The sequence below is a fragment of the Brienomyrus brachyistius genome, chromosome 19, assembly GCF_023856365.1.
Source record: "Brienomyrus brachyistius isolate T26 chromosome 19, BBRACH_0.4, whole genome shotgun sequence".
Classification (NCBI taxonomy): domain Eukaryota; kingdom Metazoa; phylum Chordata; class Actinopteri; order Osteoglossiformes; family Mormyridae; genus Brienomyrus; species Brienomyrus brachyistius.
The window spans coordinates 4,206,182-4,220,594 of NC_064551.1; the positions used below are offsets into that span (position 1 = coordinate 4,206,182).

General features: G+C 51.2%; 2 protein-coding genes across 2 annotated transcripts; both read right to left on the reverse strand.

The window, feature by feature from the left end:
- Positions 1-1,041: 1,041 nt before the first annotated feature.
- Positions 1,042-3,096, reverse strand: LOC125714621 (trace amine-associated receptor 1-like). The gene has a single exon (XM_048985363.1). It carries the CDS (start codon positions 3,035-3,037, stop codon positions 1,988-1,990), a length of 1,050 nt encoding a protein of 349 aa, XP_048841320.1. The 5' UTR covers positions 3,038-3,096; the 3' UTR covers positions 1,042-1,987.
- Positions 3,097-11,786: 8,690 nt separating this feature from the next.
- On the reverse strand, positions 11,787-14,074 carry LOC125714617 (trace amine-associated receptor 1-like). Its single transcript, XM_048985358.1, has one exon. It carries the CDS (start codon positions 13,867-13,869, stop codon positions 12,814-12,816), a length of 1,056 nt encoding a protein of 351 aa, XP_048841315.1. The 5' UTR covers positions 13,870-14,074; the 3' UTR covers positions 11,787-12,813.
- Positions 14,075-14,413: the final 339 nt, after the last annotated feature.

The window sequence follows — 14,413 nt, forward strand, 5'->3', positions numbered from 1 at the left end:
TGCTCCAGAGTCCAGTAGCGGCCTGCTTTACGCCACTCCATCTGATGCTTGGCATCACGCTTGGTGATGTGAGGCTTGCATGCAGCTGCTCGCCCATGGAAGCCCATTCCATGAAGCTCCCAGCGCACAGTTAACGCTAAAGGAAGTTTGGATCTCTGCAGTTACTGAGTCAACAGAGCGTTGGTGACTTACTGGCACTATGCGCCTCAGCACCCAGCCACCGGCTCTGTTACTTTCTGATCTGCCGCTTCATGGCTGAGTTCTTTGCCTGTTCAGAATGAGCCATTCACTCACAAATATTTGTAAACTTGACTGCATGGATCGGCGCTTGATTATATACCATTGTGACAATGGGTCTGAAAGAAACCCCTGAATTCAAAGATTAAGAGGTGTGTCCCAATACTTTTTCCATATAGTGTATCTGTACTCCGTTATGAAGAAGCATAGGGTATGAGGTGGGTGGGGTGAACATGCTGGGCTAAATGATCACAGGAACAGCTAAGAGAAGTTATGCAGCATGAAGAAAGATTATTCTAAGGGATACATCTACTGTCAAAGAAACACAACCTTTTTGTATTTTTAGTTTTGTATCGTATTGCACATTCTGGATGGGATACCATACATAGAGGAAGAAAGACTGAATGTTTGATTAATGTGCTGAGACGACCCCACTCCAGTCCTGGGGGGGGGGGGGGGGGCTGCATTACCTAAGCGTGATGTAAACGTCAGAAGCAAAGGGCCCAGTTAGCAGCAAGCAGGTGATGCAACAGCCTGACCTCTTGCATGTGCTGAGAGCAGGGAAGGTAGGATCAGGTGCAGAGAGGCAGAAATGGGTGTGGGGAGTTTCTCTGTGTACATCCTTCATGGGGGGTGAGCTGTTAGAGAAGCTCGTGGTACTGAAGGTCTGAAGGACTAGTGAAGGTAAAACATGAAATCTGACTGTAGTTTTCATTTATTAAGAGACTTATGAAAAAATAAAGCAAACTGAAAAGGACGGAGTCCAGATGATGTAAGGAATGAACTGAGAGGGCAGAGGGGCAGCGAGTAAATTTTAATAAGGGAGATACGAAGTAGGAGGACAACATGCTTATGGTAATACAGCACTTTCTGAAATGGGGGAATGAATAATTAATAACAGTTTTACAGGGTGTCAGTTAAGGTGTCATAGGGCTCGTTAGACTCCCCATTTACACTTTACATGCATCCTATACATCTCAAAATCCTCCTCTTTTGAATGCAAAAAATACATACAAGTTTCAAATAACACATACAGCTACAAGTCAGTTTATATCTATCAGTGTTTCCTCATTATGTAGGAACATTAAATAATAAGATGCTTATATTTGCCATTTGCACGAGTTTAAGTGTAGGTACTTTTGAGACACACATGTACAGGTGAGAGTGCAGGGTGGGGGGGGGGTCAGAGGATGGTCTTAGGCGTTAATGTCGGGTCCTTGCAGCAGTGGGGTTAAGGGAGATACCGAAGGACCCAAAAATGATGTAGTTACTCTGTCAGCCACATGGTCTTTTACAGTATGTCAGTAAATCTGTACTGAGGATCTTTATATGCCCCTCGATGATTATGCTACACATCTACAGCCCAAAGATTTACGTCAGCATATACACACAAATACAAGTAAAAAGAAATCACTCAACTATCAACCCAATGTATTTTGCAGAGATTGTGACCACAGGAAATTGCTCTTTTTCATTTTAAAACAGCTTGTTTCATGTATTTAGTCTTTTCTGGAACTGATCTTTAGTTAAAGCTTTAGTTATTTTGATAGCTGAAGCTGTATTCTTTTAGCAATACAACACTTAATTTTAAAGATAATTTATTTTTGCAATATAACACAGTTCTAAGTATAGATGATTAGAACTTAAACATGTTGGGTAATGAGATGCAATAAGCTTTTATATTGGCTGAAAAAGCCAGAGGTGCTTAGCTGATTAAATAGCAAAGTATCTGCATAGTGAACAAATGCATTCATTCGGAATACAGTTTAATTCGACAAGAATCTCTATAAAAGATTCTACCACTGAGAATTATGCTCAAAGCTTTCCTGAACCAAGAGTAAAAGAAAGCATAGATGAAAGGATTGAAGCCCGAGTTCATATAACCAAACCAAAACAAGGCATCAGTCAGTGTGGGTGGGATGGAATAGCCAATGAAGGGGTCCGTAATATTACAGAGGAAAAAAGGGGTCCAGCAGATGAGGAAAACTCCCACCACCACTGCCAGGGTTTTTGCCTTTTTTCTTTCTTGTTTCCCAGAGACTGCAGACCCATCCTCCACCTTAATCTGCCGTGTCAGATCTTTAATTGATCTGGCCTGACGTCTTGCTACCATGTAGATCTTAAGATAAATGCCCAACATGATGAGGCCAGGGAGGAAAAATGAGAAAATAGTAGAGAATGCAGCTGATGCTGGACTGAAAAACATTGTGCATCCTCCAACACACTGCACCTGTGTCTCAAAGAAGTGCTCACTGCCTTTCAGGTTGAGGTTTGAGAAGATCATCCCATAGGCGAAGATGGCCGGGAAGACCCAGCTGGTTATGATCATCAGCAGAGCAGTGACAGAGTTGACTATGGAGCGGTACAGAAGTGGGGTGCAGACAGCAAAGTAACGATCTACAGAGATGAAGGAGAGGTGGAAGATGGAGGAGGTGCTGAGCATGATGTCCGTGCTGGTGTGGAGCTTGCACACAAAGTCTCCCAGGTACCAGCAGCCGTAGACAGACCGCAACGCACTGCACGGCATGACGAATGCCCCCATCAAGAAGTCGCAAACTGCCAGTGAGAGAATGAGGCAGTTTGTGGTGGTGTGCAGCTGTTTAAAATGCGCTATAGATGTTATAACCAAAACATTCCCGGTTACTGTGACCAGTACAGCAAAGCTCATGAAAACAAACATGGAAAACTGAAAGCTGAAAGCTTGGAGATTTTTCTTGCATGATCCGCTCACAGAGTCATAGCAGTACCCTCTTTCTATATATACATTACTGATGTCCTTTGAGCTATTTGAGAAGTTCATGCTACTCCAGTTCTGAAGGCCTAGTAAGAAACTATATTTCACTTTGACTGCAGTCTGTGGTGCTCTGGTTTATATACTGGAACTGTCGAGACGTGTTGCCAAGGGTCTTGAAAGAACACACCTTAACAGCATTAATATTCAAATCTATGCTGTTGGGCCAATGCTCAAGAGTGAGTAACGTACTCTGGGGATTCTAAGCATCCAAAGACATGTTTATCGTTGTTGTACAGAGTTGGTCCTCCAGGGTCCTGTACTATGATGCGGGGTTACTGCCTTATTACGGTAACATGTCGGATTTAAGATAGTCTGGGCAAAATGTAAGTGAACGAACATGAAGTCCATTTAAACTGTGGTACCTTAAATCCGGCAAGTCACCCCGATAAGCCAGTAACCCTGCTTCGTAGTACAGGCTACAGATGTGCGAATTTGACATTTGTGATTTTGTTTATGTGCTATTTGAAAAATTAAAATTGTGATATTTTTGGAGCTTGCTGAAAGGTCGCAGAAACTTGCACACGATGTATAAGCTGCAAATATATAAACGATAGCCTGAACTGTAGGGACAATGCTCAAGGGTGAGCAACATACAACGATGCATGGACTGTAAACAGGGGTTGGGGGGGGGCACCTGGTCCCATCCTCTTGTAGCATTTTGAGCATCATTAAGTATGTAGTATTAAAAAATCACAAGAAAAACACCTACAGATAATTTTATGCGAACCGATAAAACTTTATTATCAATCTCACATGAAGACAAGGTACATCACCATGATGGGCAAAACAGTACTTAAAATAAAGATTCTCTTTGGATGATTAAAGAAATAAAGAATTTTAGCATCTAGCCTGAGGAATCTGCACCTTATTATATTACAAAGCTCTTTGTGTCACGATCCTGGGCGTGCGAAGTGGCGATCGTGCGGGTAGGCGTGCAAGGAGCAAGCAGAAAGGCAGATATCGGGGTAAACTAAGGGTTTAATCGGGGAATCAGGACACCAAACCACAATGACGGACCAGGGAGACAAGCAAGACTAAGACTTAAATAGGACAAGACTGATCAAAGTAATCGGACACAGCTAGAGACGATCAGGGAAGCACACGTGGGTAATCAGGGGGCGTGGCACACACGAGGAGCGGACGAGCCGGGCATGACAGAACCCCCCCCCCCCAAAGGCACGCTTCACCGGGCGCGCCTAGGAGGAGGTGACGGACAGGACGAGGGAAACGGGACCTGGAAAAGAACAACAAAACGAGGGAACGGGACACAGGAAACAGGACCGAGGTACAGGCCGAGACAGGAGGCGGAGGAAACATAGGAGGGACAGGGACAGGAAAGCAAGGAGAGAAGGAGGGGGAACTAAGGGGAGTCCGAGGGAGCCCCAGCGGGCGACGGGAGGCAGCCGGAGGGGCTGCAGGCGGCCAGAGCCGGAGGGGACCTTGGAGGGGCCGAGGAGACAGGGCGAGGGACAGACAGAGGGGCTACGGAGGGAGCTGGATGGAGAGCCAGGGAAGGGGACGAGGGAGCTGGCGGGGACCCAGAGAGGGGGGGAGCCGCAGCAGGCGGCGACGTCCTCCGACGCGCCGAAGCGGGAGGACCCGCAGGCGACTGAGGAGCCTCCTCAGGGGAGCCCGCAGGCGACCGACGGGGAGCCGGAGGAGGGAGCGAGGCCAGGAGACGAGGCTGCGGAGGGGGGCCCGCAGGCGACAGCCGACCTGGAGGGCCAGGGCCCGCAGGCGCCGACCGAGCCCCAGTGCAGGCAAAGGAGGGCGAGCCCGGGGGCAGGGCGTCTGTGTCCCCGGCCCTGCGTCTGTGTCCCCTCCCCTTACGGGACACAGACATTATGACCCTTGGTCGGGGTCGCGTTCGCCGGGGTATAGGCGTAGGGGTCTTTTGGGAAGTAGGAACAGGAGTGGGGCCAGGAATCAGAGTTGCAGGCGGCAGAGGGAGCACCTGCCCGGGAGCTGCAGGCTGCTGCAGAGGGAGCGCCTGCCCGGGAGCTGCAGGCAGTAGGAGCGCCTGCTCGGGAGCTGCAGGCAATGCAGACAGAGGGGGCGACTGCACTAGCTGCGCAGGTACAGCAGGCAGCGGAGGCGGCTGCACTTGCTGCGCAGGTACAGCAGGCAGAGGGAGCGGCTGCACGGACGCTGAAGCCGCAGGCAGAGGCGGCTGCTCCGGTACGGCGTCCGTTGGCAGAGGCGGTCGTTCGCCCGTGGGAGCCCCCTCCCCTAGGCGCGCATCTCCGGGCGCGTCGGAGAGGGAAGATGGCTGTATGGGTGCTGGAGCCGCAGGCAGAGGCGGCTGCACGGACGCTGGAGCCGCAGGCAGAGGCGGCTGCACTTGCTGCATAGATATAGCAGGCAGCGGAGGCGGCTGCACTTGCTGCATAGATACAGCAAGCAGCGGAGGCGGCTGCGCGGGGTGCGCAGGCGGCAGCGGAGGCGGCTGCGCGGGGTACGCAGGCGGCCGCTCGGGAGCGGGGTCCGCTGGCCGTGGCGGCCGCTCTGGAGCGGGGTCCACCGGCAGAGGCGGTGGCTTGGGAGCGGGGTCCGCGGGCAGAGGCGGTGGCTCGGGAGCCGGCGGCCGCACAGACTGCGCAGGCGGTAGGAGTGGAGGGAGCTCCTCCGGCCCGGCGGTCGCAGCTAGCAGCGGAGGTGGCTGCACAGGTTTCTCCGCGGCCCGCTGTGTTCTTTGGACTGGAAATGCGGCCCAGGGTGGCAGCTTTGCAGAGCAGGGGGCTTTCGGGGTGATCGGGAAGTTCTTCCGATCCTCCTCCGGTGGAGAAGCCGGGATGAGGGAGCACTCCCCTAGGGCGATCGTCGGGGCGATCGTTGATCCCTTTCTCCTCCTCCGGTTTCTGGCAGTGGCGGGAGGCGGAGCTACGTCCGCAAACACGTGCGGTGGAAAGATGAGCTCTGGCTCTGGGTAACGGAAGCAGAAGGGGTCTTCTTCCTCGTCATCGCTCGATGGCCAGAACATGGACACCGGGCAGGGTCTTCGCTGGATCGGTCCCAGGGCGGGGGCCAGGACGGGTACCTCCTCCTCGTCCTCCGCAGGAAGCCACATCCTGGAGAGCGTGCAGGCTCCCAGACGGATCGGCTCCTCTGGGATCCTCTTCCTCCTTTGCCTTTTCTTTTTCCTTGTTGGGTCCGTCATTCTGTCATGATCCTGGGCGTGCGAAGCGGCGATCGTGCGGGTAGGCGTGCAAGGAGCAAGCAGACAGGCAGATATCAGGGTAAACTAAGGCTTTAATTGGGGAATCAGGACTTGAGAACATCGACAGGGTACAGATCACACCAAACCACAATGACGGACCAGGGAGACAAGCAAGACTAAGACTTAAATAGGACAAGACTGATCAAAGTAATCGGACACAGCTGGAGACGATCAGGGAAGCACACGCGGGTAATCAGGGGGTGTGGCACACACGAGGAGCAGACGAGCCGGGCATGACACTTTGCTTTAAACGACAAAGATCTCATCAAAGACATTCAAACTTAACAGAGTTGGATGCAATAATGTATTATTGAAAAGTATAAGGCAGTAAGCATGCAGTAATATTACTCATTGGCCATTAAGTGGTGCTATATAGTCATCCATCCGTCAACCAACCATGTTCTATACTGTACTTCTTATACATTGCATAATACAGACGCTCCTCTACTTACAAACATTCAACTTGCGAACTTTCAGATATATGAACGAAGAGGACTGTAATTCTTACTTTTGGCCGGTACTCCCGCTGCGCAGCAGCGTAGCGTGTGTACTCCCGGCATCTTAGTTCTTTGCACTTGCGTATACCCTTAAAATGATGTTGAATAACGACTTATGAACATTTCAAGTTACAAATGGCCGTTTAGAATGTATCTCGTCACAAGTAGAGGAGCGTCTGTAAACTACATGTGCAAAATTATTGGGACACCTGATCATTATTCTATGACGCCCCATTATAAATCCTTAGGCATCAGTATGGAGCTGGTCCCCCCTTTGCAGCTATAACAGCTGCCACTCTTCTGGGAAGGTTTGTTGTGAGTTTATGGAGTATGTCTGTGGGAATGTTTTCCCATTGATCCAGAAGAGCATTTGTGATGTCAGGCACTGATGTTGGACATGAAAGCCTTGTTAACTGTAAAGGTTAGGGGTTTCTGTGGGCCAGTCAAGTTCTTCCTCACCAAACTCACCCAGCCATGTCTTCATGGATCTTGCTTTGTGCAATGGGGCACAGTCTTGCTGGAGCAGGACAGGGCCTTCCCCAAACTGTTGCAACAAGCTGGAAGCAGGGAATTGCCCAAAATGTCTTGGAATGCTGAGGTTCTCAACAGATCATCCGTTCACTGAATCTAAGGGGTCCAACCCCTAAAAACACCCCCATAATTTATCCCTCCTTCACCAAACTTTAGAGGTGGCTGGCAGGTAATGTTCTCCCAGCAACAACTAAACCCAGACTGGTCCATCATACTGCCTGACAGAGAAGTGTGATTCGTCACTCCACAGAACATATTTTCACTGCTCCAGAGTCCATTAGCTGTCATACCCGGCTCGTATGATCCTCGTGTGTGCCACGCCCCCCTGATTAGCCACGTGTGCTTCCCTGATCGTACCCAGCTGTGTCCAATTATTTTCAATCAGTCCTGTCTATTTCAGTCCATGTCTTACCTCAGTTCCTCGTCCGTCATTGATGTTTGTTGATGCCCGTGTTCTGTCCTGCCCTTGCCCCGATTAAATCCTCGTTTTCCCCGAAGTCTGCCTGCCTACCTGTTCCTTGCTCACTCTCCTGCCTGAGCGATCACCCGTTACCCGTTTCACCGGCGATCATCACAGAATGACGGACCAAAAAGAAAAGGCATCTTCCGTAGCTGAGGAGGATTACCTCAGCTACGTCGACCAGGTGCTATTTTGGATTTCCCAGCCCGGCATCTAGGAGGATCCCCCAGTGTGGAACCTCGTGAGCCGGAGCTGGGATATCCTGGATCGGCTGTCCCTGGAAGAGGACACGCACCTTGCGGAGGAGGTGCGCGAAAACTTCCGGCGGGTGGCCAAGCTCCGGGCTGAGCGGTACGTCGTGCCAAGCGAACCAGGGACTATCCTCCCGCCGTCCGCCTTTACGGACGTAGCACCGCCTCCCTCCCCGACCATGACCCGGAAGAGGAGGAAGCACGCAATCGCCCCGACGATCGTTCTGGGGGCATGCACGCTCGCCCCGCTTCCCTCCCAACCGTGGAGCAGGAGGACTTGCTGGCGCTTCCTATGGCGGTCACCTGCGCTGCAAAGCTGCCTTCACGAGCAGCTTCCAGGGAACACGCCGGGCCGCTGCGCAGCTTCAGCAGCCGCCTCCGCTGCTCGCTGTAGCCGTCTGGCCTGAGGAGCTCCCTCCGCTCCTGCCACCTGCGCAGCCAGAGCAGCCGCCTCCGCTGCTGCCTGCTCGTTCGCCTCACCCGTTTTCACGGATCGTGACAGAATGACAGACCAACGAAGCAAGGCACCTACCGTCTCTGAGGAGGACTATATCAGTTACGTCGAACAGGTGCTTTTTTGGATATCCCGACTCGGCATCCAAGAATATTTCCCCGCGTGGAACCTCGTTAGTCGGAGCAGGGATATCCTGGATGAGCTATCCCTAGAGGAAGACGTGCAGCTAGCAGAGGAGGTAGCCGGCGAGTAGCCGAGCTCCGGACAGAGCGCTACGTCGCTCCCAGCGAGCCGGGGCCCATTCTTCCACCGTCTGTCTTTGCGGACGTAGCGCCGCCTCCCGCCACCACTGTGCGCTGAAGGAGGAGAAGGAGAGGATCGGCGATCACCCCGACGATCGCCCTGGGGGAGTGCACCCTCGTCCCGGCGTCTCTCCTTGAAGAGGATCGGGAGGCCTTCCTGATCACCCCGAAGGCCCCCAGCTCTGTTAAGCTGCCTCCCCAGGCAGCTTCTCCCATCCGGAGAACACGCCAGGCTGCTGCGCAGCTTGAGCAGCCGCCTCCGCTGCTCGCTGCAGCCGTCTGGCCTGAGGAGCTCCCTCCGCTCCTGCCGCCTGCTGTACCTGCGGAATCAGTGCAGCCTCTTCTGCCTGCGGCTCCAGCGCCCGTGCGGCCGCCTCTGCCTGCGGCTCCAGCACCCGTGCGGCCGCCTCTGCCTGCGGTTCCTGAGCAGGCGCTCCCCCTGCTTGCAGCTCCTGCGCCCACACCCATGGCGCTCCCCCTGCCTGCAGCTTCCGCGCCCACGCCCGAGGCGCTTCCCCTGCCTGCAGCTCCCGCGCCCGAGGCGCTCCCTCTGCCTGCAGCTCCCGCGCCCACGCCCGAGGCGCTCCCTAAGTCCCCAGTGACTGTGGCCCCAGAGACTCTTGTTCCTGACCCCTCTCCAGTCCCTTTAGCCCCAGTCCCCGAGGAGGTCCCAGAGGACCCCACCGTAGCTCCTCCCTCCTCGGAGGTAGAGGAGCTACAATGGGACCCCTCGGGGACCCTTCTTATGACTCCTCTGCCCTCGCCCCGGCGAGCCCGACCCCGACCAAGGGTCGCAATGTCTGTGTCCCGGAAAGGGAGAGGACATAGACGCAGGGCTGGGGTCCCACCCGCCCGGGGTCCCACCCGCCCTGCCCCCTGGCTCACCCTGCCTCGCCTGCGCTGGGGCTCAGTCGGCGCCTGCGGGTCCTGGCCCTCCGGGTCGGCTGTCGCCTGCGGGTCCCCCTCCACAGCCTCGTCGCCCTGCCTCACTCCCTCCTCCGGCGTCTCGTCGATCGCCTGCGGGCTTCCCGACGGCGGCTCCTCAGTCGCCTGCTGGTCCCCCACCTTCTGCGCGTCGGAGGACGTCGCCGCCTACTGCGGCTCCCCCCCCCTCCTTGCCCTCACCAGGGTCCCCTCCAGCTCCCTCGTCCTCTTCCCTGGTGATCCCTCCAGCTCCCTCTTCGGCCCTTGCGTCGGTCCTTTGCTCTGCCTCCTCAGCCCCTCCGAGGTCCCTTCCGGCTCCGGCCTCCCGGCCGCCTGCGGCCCCTCCGGCTGCAACCCGTCGCCCGCTGGGGCTTCCTTGGGCTCCCCTTTATTCCCCCGCCTTCTCTCCTTACTCCCCTGCCTATCTTGCTCCTTCCTTTGCTCCTCCTCCTGGTTTTGTCCCTCCTGTTCCCATTCCTAGTCCTTTTTTTCCTCCTCCGTTCACCCCTGGTCCTTTTGTCCCGCCTGTTCCCACTGTGTCCCCTTTCATGATCTATCTGTCTGCCTTCCCTGCCCTCTGTCAAGTTTTGTCCTACTTCCTGTCTTTGTGCCTGTTCTGTGTCTCGGTCCTGTTTCCGGTGTCTCGTTAATGGTTTTCTTCTTCTGTTCCAGGTCCCGTCTCCCTCGTCTCGTCTGTCGCCTCCCCTGAGGGGGGTTCTGTCATACCCGGCTCGTACGATCCTCGTGTGTGCCACGCCCCCCGATTATCCACGTGTGCTTCCCTGATCTTACCCAGCTGTGTCCAATTATTTTCAATCAGTCCTGTCTATTTCAGTCCATGTCTTACCTCAGTTCCTCGTCCGTCATTGATGTTTGTCGATGCCCGTGTTCTGTCCTGCCCTTGCCCCGATTAAATCCTCGTTTGCCCCGACGTCTGCCTGCCTGCCTGTTCCTTGCTCACTCTCCTGCCTGAGCGATCACCCGTTACCCGTTTCACCGGCGATCATCACAGAATGACGGACCAAAAAGAAAAGGCATCTTCCGTAGCTGAGGAGGATTACCTTCCTTCCTTGCTTGCTCTCCTGCCTGAACGATCACCCGTTTCACCGGTGATTGTCACAGTAGCAGCCTGCTTTACGCCACTCCATCCAACGCTTGGCATCGCGCTTGGTGATGTGAGGCTTGCATGCAGCTGCTCGCCCATGGAAGCCCATTCCATGAAACGCACAGTTTTATTGCTGGAGTTAATGCTAAAGGAAGTTTGCAGTTACTGAGTCAACAGAGCGTTGGTGACTTACTGGCACTATGCGCCTCAGCACCCAGCCACCGGCTCTGTTACTTTCTGATCTGCCGCTTCATGGCTGAGTTCTTTGCCTGTTCAGAATGAGCCATTCACTCACAAATATTTGTAAACCTGACTGCATGGATCGGCGCTTGATTATATACCATTGTGACAATGGGTCTAAAAGAAACCCCTGAATTCAAAGATTAAGAGGTGTGTCCCAATACTTTTTCCATATAGTGTATCTGTACTCCGTTATGAAGAAGCACAGGGTATGAGGTGGGTGGGGTGAACATGCTGGGCTAAATGATCACAAGAACAGCTAAGATAAGTTATGCAGCATGAAGAAAGATTATTCTAAGGGATACATCTACTGTGAAAGAAACACAACCTTTTTGTATTTTTAGTTTTGTATCGTATTGCACATTCTGGATGGGATACCATACTTAGAGGAAGAAAGACTGAGTGTTTGATTATTGTACTGAGACGACCCCACTCCAGTCCTGGGGGGGAGGCTGCTGTATTACCTAAGCGTGATGTAAACGTCAGAAGCAAAGGGCCCAGTTAGCAGCAAGCTGCCTCCCAATCAAAGGTGGCAATACAGAGATTACAAAGAGCGCAGGTGATGCTACAGCCTGACCTCTTGCATGTGCTGAGAGCAGGGAAGGTAGGATCAGGTGCAGAGAGGCAGAAATGGGTGTGGGGAGTTTCTCTGTGTACATCCTTCATGGGGGGTGAGCTGTTAGAGAAGCTCATGGTACTCATGGTCTGAAGGACTAGTGAAGGTAAAACATGAAATCTGACTGTAGTTTTCATTTATTAAGAGACTTATGAAAAAATAAAGCAAACTGAGAAGGACGGAGTCCAGATGATGTAAGGAATGAACTGAGAGGGCAGAGGGGCAGCAAGTAAATTTTAATAAGGGAGATACGAAGTAGGAGAACAACATGCTTATGGTAATACAGCACTTTCTGAAATGGGGGAATGAATAATTAATAACAGTTTTACAGGGTGTCAGTTAAGGTGTCATAGGGCTCGTTAGACTCCCCAGTTACACTTTACATGCATCCTATACATCTTAAAATCCTCGTTTTTTTGAATGCAAAAAATACATACAAGTTTCAAATAACACATACAGCTACAAGTCAGTTTATATCTATCAGTGTTTCCTCATTATGTAGGAACATTAAATAATAAGATGCTTATATTTGCCATTTGCACGAGTTTAAGTGTAGGTACTTTTGAGACACACATGTACAGGTGAGAGTGCAGGGTGGGGGGGGGGTCAGAGGATGGTCTTAGGCGTTAATGTCAGGTCCTTGCAGCAGTGGGGTTAAGGGAGATACCGAAGGACCCAAATATGATGTAGTTACTCTGTCAGCCACATGGTCTTTTACAGTATGTCAGTAAATCTGTACTGAGGATCTTTATATGCCCCTCGATGATTATGCTACACATCTACAGCCCAAAGATTTATGTCAGCATATACACACAAATACAAGTAAAAAGAAATCACTCAACTATCAACCCAATGTATTTTGCAGAGATTGTGACCATAGGAAATTGCTTTTTTTCATTTTAAAACAACTTGTTTGTTGTATTTAATCTTGAGATTTGGATCAGAGATCTTTTTGGAGATGTTTTTTGAAAGCTTTCGTTATCTTGATAGCTGTAGCTGTATTTTTCTAGCAATTCATCACTCGCTTGCAGGAGATTTAATTCAGCTTCCCAATATAACACTGTTCTAAGTACAGATGGTTAGGATTCAAACATTGTAAGGTAAAAAGATGCATTTAAGTTTTTTTAATGGCTGAAAAAGTTCCAACAATAGTAACAAAAGAATCTGGATAGTCAATTAATGCATTCATTCAGAATACAATTTCATTCGACAAGAATCTTTGTGTAGGACTCTGCCACTGAGAATTATGCTCAAAGCTTTTCTGAACCAAGAGTAAAAAAAAGCATAAACCAAAGGATTGAAACTCGAGTTCATATAACCAAACCAAACCAGGGCATCAGTCAGTGTGGGTGGGATGGAATAGCCAATGAAGGGGTCCATAATATTACAGAGGAAAAAAGGGGTCCAGCAGATGAGGAAAACTCCCACCACCACTGCCAGGGTGTTTGCCTTCTTTCTTTCATGCTTCCCAGAGACTGCAGACCCATTTCCATCCTCCACCTTAATCTGCCGTGTCAGATCTTTAATTGATCTGGCCTGACGTCTTGCTACCACGTAGATCTTGAGGTAAATGCTCAACATGATGAGGCCAGGGAGGAAAAATGAGAAAAGAGAAGAGAATGCAGCAGATGTCGGACTAAAGAATACCGTGCATCCTCCGACACACTGCACCTGTGTCTCAAAGAAGTGCTCACTGCCTTTCAGGTTGAGGTTTGAGAAGATCATCCCAAAAGCGAAGATGGCTGGGAAGACCCAGCTGGTTATGATCATCAGCAGAGTAGTGACAGAGTTGACTATGGAGCGGTACAGAAGTGGAGTGCAGACAGCAAGGTAGCGGTCCACAGAGATGAAGGAGAGGTGGAAGATGGAGGAGGTGCTGAGCATGATGTCCGTGCTGGTGTGGAGCTTGCACACAAAGTCTCCCAGGTACCAGCAGCCGTACACCGACCTCATCGCACTGCACGGCATGATGAAGACCCCCAACAAAAAGTCGCAAACCGCCAGTGAGAGAATGAGGCAGTTTGTGGTGGTGTGCAGCTGTTTAAAATGCGCTATAGATGTTAAGACCAGAAGATTCCCAGTGACTGTGATCAATACAGCAAAGGCCATGAAAGCAAACATGGAAAACTGGAGACTTACAGGCTGGACATTCTTCTTGCATGATCCGCTCACAGAGTCATAGCAGTACTGTGTTTCTGCATATACATCACTGATGCGGCTTGAGTTGTTTAAGAAGTTCATGCTACTCCAGTTCTGAAGACCTAGTAAGAAGATAGATTTCACTTTGACTGCAGTCTGTGGTGCTCCGGTTTATATACTGTAGCTGTTGAGACTCGTTGCCAAGGGTCATGAGAGAACAATATTCACTGCTGTGCTGCAGGGAAAATATACAAGAGTGAGTAACGTACTCTGGGGATGTCAATACTTATTTGTTATTGTTGTACATATCAAGATATGAACCGCGGAATTTCGGAGGGGTGGGGTGGGGAGGGTCTTGGACCCGTGCCTGGGTGCCTTCTGATAGCATCATTAAGAATGCACTCGTGAAGAGTTTCTGCAATATTCTGTGTATCGGGCAGTGAGCCGGTTTCTGCATTTCCAAACCAACATAGAAGAGGCAGCAGCTCATATCTCGGGTCTCCACAGCCCATGTATAACCATAGACTTGTTTTTCTTTGTGTATTTCCAAATGAAATGTAAGGTAGATATTTACAGTTGGATACTTCACAGTTTACTCCATAAATTTTTTTATTATCTCTTTAAAGCTATTTTAATTAAACTTGGA

Coding starts and splice junctions, on each gene's coding strand:
- LOC125714617 (XM_048985358.1), bottom strand. CDS start 13,869: ATGAACTTCTTAAACAACTCAAGCCGCATCAGTGATGTATATGCAGAA.
- LOC125714621 (XM_048985363.1), bottom strand. CDS start 3,037: ATGAACTTCTCAAATAGCTCAAAGGACATCAGTAATGTATATATAGAA.